The 7,783-nt window shown below is 46.1% G+C and overlaps 2 protein-coding genes across 2 annotated transcripts; one reads left to right on the top strand and one right to left on the bottom strand.

Moving 5' to 3' along the window:
• Window positions 1-2,488: 2,488 nt before the first annotated feature.
• On the bottom strand, window positions 2,489-3,615 carry BP5553_07859 (ATP synthase subunit gamma; the record flags this gene model as incomplete). The annotated part of the gene is made up of 4 exons (XM_032016482.1): window positions 2,489-2,614; window positions 2,665-2,798; window positions 2,849-3,429; window positions 3,560-3,615. The coding sequence occupies 4 exons, from the start codon at window positions 3,613-3,615 to the stop codon at window positions 2,489-2,491; spliced, it is 897 nt and encodes a 298-aa protein (XP_031867713.1).
• Window positions 3,616-4,075: 460 nt separating this feature from the next.
• BP5553_07858 (Uncharacterized protein) lies at window positions 4,076-7,176 on the top strand (the record flags this gene model as incomplete). Its single annotated transcript, XM_032016481.1, has 6 exons — window positions 4,076-4,127; window positions 4,287-4,519; window positions 4,605-6,191; window positions 6,240-6,482; window positions 6,538-6,987; window positions 7,036-7,176. The coding sequence occupies 6 exons, from the start codon at window positions 4,076-4,078 to the stop codon at window positions 7,174-7,176; spliced, it is 2,706 nt and encodes a 901-aa protein (XP_031867712.1).
• Between the last annotated feature and the right edge of the window lie 607 nt (window positions 7,177-7,783).

The raw sequence follows: 7,783 nt of genomic DNA, 5'->3' as shown, positions 1-7,783 counted from the left end.
GTTGTTGAAGAGAGGTTGTTGAAGAGAGGTTGTTGAAGAGAGGTTGTTGAAGAGAGGTTGGTGAATAGAGGTAGTTGTGGAAGGGAGACGGTTGAGCCTGAGTAAGATAGGAGGTATCAAGGAAGATAGACACTGTTTAGGAGAGGAGGGGTTGTTAAGGAAGAAGAGGCTGTTGCGGAGGAAAGAGGGCTAAGGAAGAGAGAGGGCTGTTGCGGAATAGGGGTAGTTACAGAGGAGGGGCTACTACGGAATAGGGGTTGTTGCAAAGGAGACGTTGTTACCAAAGCGAGGTTGTTGAAATATATAGTTTTGCGGAGGATATGTTTGTGCGGAGGAGAGGGTAGTTACAAATGCGAAGGTATCAAAATAGAGACGATATTACTTAAGAGATATAATATTATAGGAGAGAGCAGTGCGGTTAAAACAGACAGGTTGCCAGCAGATATTACGGAATACGTGTTTCGGAAGCTCCTTTCGTGGACGAGAGTGGTTGTTTTGAGGAAGGGTTATTGTAAAATATGCTGTTGTAAAATATGCGTTGCGGAACGGGGAGTTGGCAAAATAGTGCTGCAGGAAAAAGGGCATGTTGCAAAAGATATTGTTGGGGAGCTAGAATTTGAATAGAGATACTATTTACAACTAGGAGTGGTTGTTGTAGTTATATTATTAGGAGGGTTGTTGTAGAAGGTAAGTTGTTATAGGAGGGTTACTCAGAAAGGTAGTTTAGTAAATTTGTATTTATTATATAATAATATTAGAACAAAATATTCAAGATTAATATTAGAAGATTATTAAACTTCAGAGGGGAGTTATAGGAAGTGGATGTTATAGCTAGGTACAATTTATGTATAGTTTATTTACTTTATCAAAGGCAGTCTATGAATAAATCATTTACAGTCTAGGAGGCAAAAAGTCAGAAAATGTGGAATGTTGAACAAGATTTCGCGGTTAACTGTTTGTTACTACGTAACTCCAGCCAGCGAACTTATATATGTGTGCCCTGGAGATATTTAGGAGGCAAAAGCTCGGGTTAAGCAAGCATCTTTAAATTTTTATTTATTCTCTTTAGTGTTGTAACCGAGATAATGTCCAGATATAGTTTTGGTCGCCGGTTATAAACGAAGCTTTATCTTCTTTGTAAAGGGAGAAAAGTGGTTGGAGAAGGTGGGAGAATATCAAGACACACATATATATGTACATGACACATTCTTTCCATGACATCTCTCTATTAGCTGACTATTAATAACTAGAGATCAGGAGCTCCGCGTAATACGTAGCTTGTACAATTCTCATGTAGCCAGAGAAATCGCCCCAATAGCCTTGGACTCTTGGAATAGTTGGACCTATAAATATTCCATTTTGCCATCACCTAACATCCAATTTAATACCCGCCTCGTATTCTTTAAGAACATGAATCACTAACTGCAGCCCACTCTAAAGACACTGATGATTCACTTGTCGCTGGCGTAGTTATTCTTCCCCACACCATCTAATTCGTATGAGCTACCTCTTCGAATTAGTCATGGTAAGAACAGGGAAATAAGAACACAGCCGGTAGCATTATTGGGAGATATCAACTACACGCATCACGCATTATCCACAGATTCAACCTTCTGCCTCAACTACGTCTCCAACCATGCTGCAATATAGCTTCAAACACACATGCGGCCACACTGGAATCGGCCCTATCATTTTACATATAACTACCACTTATGTAATCCCTTCCCTCCCCGAGACTTTAGCTGCCCAAATCATTCGCCAACAGCTAATTGCCCTTGAATTTGCCTGCCCGTTCTGCACGCTCAATCCCGGCCAGGAAATCAAACCAGGGGAGGGACTCCTCAGCATTATCAGCTATGGTCATTCGCCTTTCGGCACATTATGGCAACCTATCCGAAGCTGCTCGTTTGAATCCATCACATGCGAGGACTGGGCGGTTGCTATATCCACTGTTCGCGGACAGTTTTGGCATGCAGCATGGATTCCGCGTCCATGCGGAGAAGTGCGAATTCTACATACACAGGCAGCTAATGAGGGTGGAATGCTCCAAAGGAGTGATTTCACTGCAGTGAGCTGCGCTTGGAGGGAGGAATTAAGTTGTGAGGATGCGATGGATTTGAAACTGGGTAAAACTAGAATGGCGGGTCTGATTAGCCAGTTAAATGCCGCAGTGCAATCGGGTGAGAGGGCTGGAAGGTATGATGGCGCTACTGGAGCGTGATGGGAATAGGTGGAGTGATATGGACGGAGCGTTGAAGGGGGCACTTGACTCGTTGATTTATTTCTACGAAAATGTCTAGTCTGAAATGGGGTTTCAAAATAACGTCAAGAAAATGTGCTCTCCCGCACCTTACTATATAGTGGTAGTGAAAGGGCGAGTTGCTATCACGACCGAACGTCAAATTTTCCATTGGTACAAAAAGAAATTGGTATGCTGGATCTAAAGAGACCAGAAACTTCTTAGCTAGACTACATATTGACAATTCCTCTACTCCTCCGAGGCAGCAGCACCAGTGATAATTTCAACCAATTCGCCAGTAATGACGGCTTGGCGGGTTCTGTTGAACAGAATCTGGTACTTGGTGATCATATCCCCAGCGTTCTTGGAAGCGTTCTATGCCTGGTTAGTATATAAATTCCTGGGGGGAGGCTATAGCAACTTACATCCATTGCATTGCGACGGGCGGATATTTCACAGGCATGACCTTCAGCGAGAGCCCAGTATAATGAGTTGGAGAGGGAGTACTCCTGGAGGTTGCTCAGGACCGAATCGTCAATTTCAAAAGCAGAGAAGTTGGCTTTATTCATGGTCAGTTGCAGGGTTTCAAGAAGTGGTTGCGGGACCTACGGGAGTTGGCGATGGCCTCCTGAGAGTACGCTTCAATCGGGGTAACCTCATAACTTGTCGCATTGACGAATTTGTTATAAATGATCTGAACAGATGCGTAGTCGGTTGGCAAGCGGGAAACTTGGTCGGCAATAGCTTGAGCGTCTGCAAATGTCGGGATAGCCTTTCCAATACCACTGAAGCTCAAGACAATGTTCTTCGAGTTTGATCGACTTAATTGGGCCTTGCACTTCTCGCCCAAAACAACAATATCGACATTTGGCTTCTCGAGGAGAAGTCGGCGAACATATTTGGAAAGTCCAGAGTGGATGCCACCACACAGTCCCTTGTCGGAGCTTGCAACAACGATCAAAGTCTTCTTGTCGTCATTTTCCAAAGGCTTGGTCTCGGCATTTTCGAATACGGTATTGGAAGTCTTGCCATATTCACGAGACGAGGTCATTGCCCGTTGGGCACGGGTAAGCTTGGTCGAGGCGACAATCTTCATTGTTTTGGTGATCTTCTCGATATTGCGAATGGACTTCAGACGGTCCTCAATCTCACGAAGAGTCGCGAAGGTTGCGGCGTTTGGAACGGCTGGCCTACATTGTCAGACCGACTGTTAGCATCATATTCTCACAATCCCTCTCCTCCTTCGAGATATTGGGTCCCAAGGGAAGCGGCTCATCCTCTTCGTCCGTTCCATCGATCCGCAGGAGTGTAGAGTCTTACCTGGCAGACGCCGCGGCCCCAGCCCTCAAAGCCGGTCGGGCAGCTCTTGAAAGCATTCTGGGCAACAAAGGGAATGATATCAAGCCTGGGGATAGGGAGGCTCAATTGACCACGATTGCGTTGGAGATCTATTGATTCTGTTGTTCGGGTGTCGGCTGCTGGAGACGGTGGTTCAAATTCGGAGCTTCTTCGCTTGTGATCACGTGCACGGCCTAGGACGGGACTTAGAGGATTTGCGACGACGACCATTTCCATTTTCAACTGCACCAGATCAACTCCCTGCATGTTCATACCGCGCCTCATTCTTCTACCACAATTAACCTACAGACAACTTTGCTTTGCTATATCAAGAAGTTCAGTTGGTCCAACCATACTACGCGCTCAGAGGCAGGTTTTAACCTTTGGGAGGCTTGAATTCGCGTTCAACCTGACTCGTATTGACAACTATTCAGCTCTTGCTCCCGTCTCACTCCCGGCAGAGCCACCGCTCAACGAGCTCTGCCATTTCCTTTTAAGATGTCTTCAGGCTCAGATGACGATATGCCTCTCGCCAGGACGAACGGCCGTGGTAAGTGCTCGAAACCTCACCTCTCAGCACCCTTTCGGGCTTCACAGCCTCAAATTCCCGAGCTCGCATGCTCTCATATTATAATGGACCTCTCCTGGCCTCATGCGCCTGTCAGCATCCGTTGCCCAAGTATTTTACTGACAAGTGATTACTCTTCAGTTTCCGCAACTCGCATTTCAGACGGCGTCGATAAAGCGATGGACAAGGCTCTGTCCAAGCAGAAGACGAAACCTGCTCCAGTCGGAGTGTCTATCCGAAACGGGCCAGTCGAAGATAAAATGGACGTGGATGGGCCTTTTACAAATGGAAAGCGCAAGTCTCGGGGCAGTACTTCAAAAGCCGTGAACTACAACGATGGTATCTCGGAGAGCGATGAAGATGCAGTGCCATTGGTATGTCAGCTGTTGACCAACCCGGTCCGCGATCATCATATATTTGAAGGAGCATATCAATGAACATGTGCTGACAATACCGTAGGCGAAACGTCAAAAGACCTTTAAAAAGGTGCAAGATGTGGACTCCGATGATGACGTGCCGCTGGCCAAGAGGAAACCTGGAAAGTTGCCACCCAAGGCTACGGAAACTGCGTATGGGGAGTCGTCGGATGATGAACCCTTAACCAAGCTGGCAGAGAAGAAAGCCTCGATTGAAAAGAAGGCTGGCAGAGAAGCGAAAGCTATTCGTGCTAAGGAGAAAAAGACCAAAAAGCCTGCCAAGGATGACTCCGAGGACGAAGATGTAAAGCCGAAGATTAAACGGAAGTCAAACGGCGTTGCATCTGCAAAAAAGACAAATGGTGTGAAGAAGGACGAGTCGGACTCAGATGCTCCGCTCGCGAAGAAGGCATCGGCTAAGAAAGCAAATGGCAAAGTTAAAACCGAAGCTACGTCTCCGGTGAAGAAAGGCAAGGCTAAGACGGAAGAGAGTGAGGAGGTTGAGGAGATTTATCGGTGGTGGGATGCCCCGAAGAAGGAAGACGATAGTATCAAGTGGACAACTCTTTCGCACAACGGTGTTGTCTTTCCTCCACCATACGAACCTCTGCCGAACCATGTTAAGCTCCTGTACGACGGAGTACCAGTTACTCTTTCTGTTGAGGCTGAGGAAATCGCTGGTTTCTTTGGTGCTATGCTGAATTCCACGCATAATGTCGAAAACCCCACATTCCAGAAGAACTTTTTCGCAGACTTCGCTGAAGAGGTGAAGAAGACTGGAGGCGCCCGGGGCCCCGATGGTAATAAGATTGCGATTAAGGATTTCTCAAAACTCGACTTCAAGCCAATCTTCAACTATTACGATGCCAAAAATCAAGAGAAAAAGGCTCGATCATCTGCAGAAAAGAAAGAAGACAAGGCTGCTAAAGATGCAGCGGAAGCCCCATACACAAACTGCATCTGGGACGGCCGCAAAGAGCAGGTTGGAAATTTTAGAGTCGAGCCTCCTGGACTCTTCCGAGGCCGTGGTGAGCATCCTAAGACTGGCAAAGTCAAGCGTAGGGTGATGCCAGAACAAATTACTATCAATATCGGCAAGGAAGCCACAGTTCCTACTCCACCGGAAGGCCACAAATGGAAGGCTATTCAGCATGATAATAAAGCAACTTGGCTTGTCATGTGGCAGGAGAATATCAACGGAGCTTACAAGTATGTTATGCTTGCGGCGAAGAGCAGCATCAAAGGCCAGAGTGACTACAAGAAATTTGAGAAGGCTCGGGAGCTCAAGAAGCATATCGACCGCATTAGAGCTGACTATGAACGGGACCTAAAGGCGGAACTTATGGCTGACCGCCAACGAGCCACGGCAGTTTATCTAATCGACAAGTTTGCATTGCGTGCCGGCAACGAGAAAGATGCCGAGAATGAGGCAGAAACAGTCGGATGTTGTTCTTTGAAATACGAGCACATTCAGCTCAAACCGCCTAATACAGTCATTTTCGATTTCCTTGGAAAAGACAGTATTAGATTCCACGACGAGGTTGTTGTTCATGACCAAGTCTTTAAAAACCTGAAAATCTTCAAAAAGCCACCCAAGAAGGAAGGTGATGATATTTTTGACCGTCTCAACGTAAGTCAGGTGTTAAAAATTTTCAAATCCCAAACTAACATTTCCCAGACGACACAACTGAACAAACATTTAACCAACTATATGCCTGGTCTTAGCGCCAAGGTATTCCGAACCTACAATGCATCCTTCACCATGTCAACCCTTCTGAAGGAGCTCAAAACTTCCAACATTTCGCTCCAGGAGAAGGTCAAGCTCTACAACGACTGCAATAGGAAGGTCGCCATTCTTTGCAATCACAAGCGCACTGTTGGTGCCAGCCATGAAGCTCAAATGGAGAAGATGACTGATAGGGTAAGCCAATGTTTTCATAATGTACATGCCGACGTGAGCTGACAGACTTGTTCAGATCAAGGGACTGAAGTACCAAAAATGGAGAATCAAGCGTATGATTCTCGACATTGACCCTAAGCAAAAGAAAAAGAAGGGCCCAGAATGGTTTGAGTTGGACGAGGACCTCGATGAAGCCTGGGTACTTGAGCATCAAGTATTCCTTGTCCAAGAATTACGTACGAAGATTGAGAAGAAATTTCAGAAAGACAATGAAAAGCTTGTCGCCGAGGGCCAGAAGGAAATGAAGGCTAAGGAACTCGCAGAGCGACTGGGGGCAGCCGATGAACTTGAGAAGAAGTTCAAGAAAGAAAATAAGACGAAGAAGATTGAGGCGGAGGGCAAAGGCCCAACCGTCGAAAAATATCTAACGAACATACAAAAGCTCGACGAGCGGATTGCTACAATGAGCTTTCAAGCTGAAGATCGAGAGGGCAACAAGGAGGTTGCGCTCGGCACTAGTAAAATCGTAAGTAACCTATGCAATTTCAGATAGTCAACAACTAACACGACGTAGAACTACATCGATCCTCGCCTCACGGTTGTTTTCGCAAAGAAATTCAATGTCCCGATCGAAAAGTTCTTTTCGAAGACTCTTCGCGAAAAATTCACTTGGGCTATCGAGTCGATTGAGGATGAGGAGGATTGGGAGTTCTGAGACCCTTACGGATCTTCTGCTCGACCTACATCAACTCGAACTCTGCATCGGCCCACACATGTATTTTGTAATCGGTACTCTGCTCACAAGTTATTCGTTCTTTGGTTTTACGTCGCATTTACAGGGGGAAGCGGGGAGGACGGCATGATAGCATTTCCAGCACTTAGGCGGGGGTTTGGGGATGACTCTGAGGATTGACTGGATAAGATCTCCCAGAATCAAGAATTTCAGGATCTAGGACCCTGGATACTTGATTGCTGCTGCTTATCCATTACAAGCATATCTTCAACGGAACCGCCAATGTTTCTACCGCTGCACGTTTTTACGTTTCCCAAGATACAGCTAGTTAAATAAATGGGGAGAGAAGCAATAAATTAGAACAATCAGCTGAGAATAAAACTGCGAACTTGATATGATATGGAGTCCTCTCTACCTAGTTCGGTGGTGCGCCGTAATCCTTAACGCACTGTATTATCTATCTCGATCCCCAAGCTAGACAGCGAAAGTGGACGAAGATGGGCTCATCGCTGTATTTTTTATACAGAGACAATCTGTGTAATACTTTGCTTCCGCTGACGGCCTGCGGCTAGTAAAATGCCGAGGTAGT

This window comes from Venustampulla echinocandica (genome assembly GCF_003357145.1).
Source record: "Venustampulla echinocandica strain BP 5553 chromosome Unknown scaffold_6, whole genome shotgun sequence".
NCBI classification, from domain to species: domain Eukaryota; kingdom Fungi; phylum Ascomycota; class Leotiomycetes; order Helotiales; family Pleuroascaceae; genus Venustampulla; species Venustampulla echinocandica.
The sequence above is the reverse complement of the archived record's forward strand: the minus strand, read 5'-3'. Positions and strand labels throughout refer to the sequence as shown.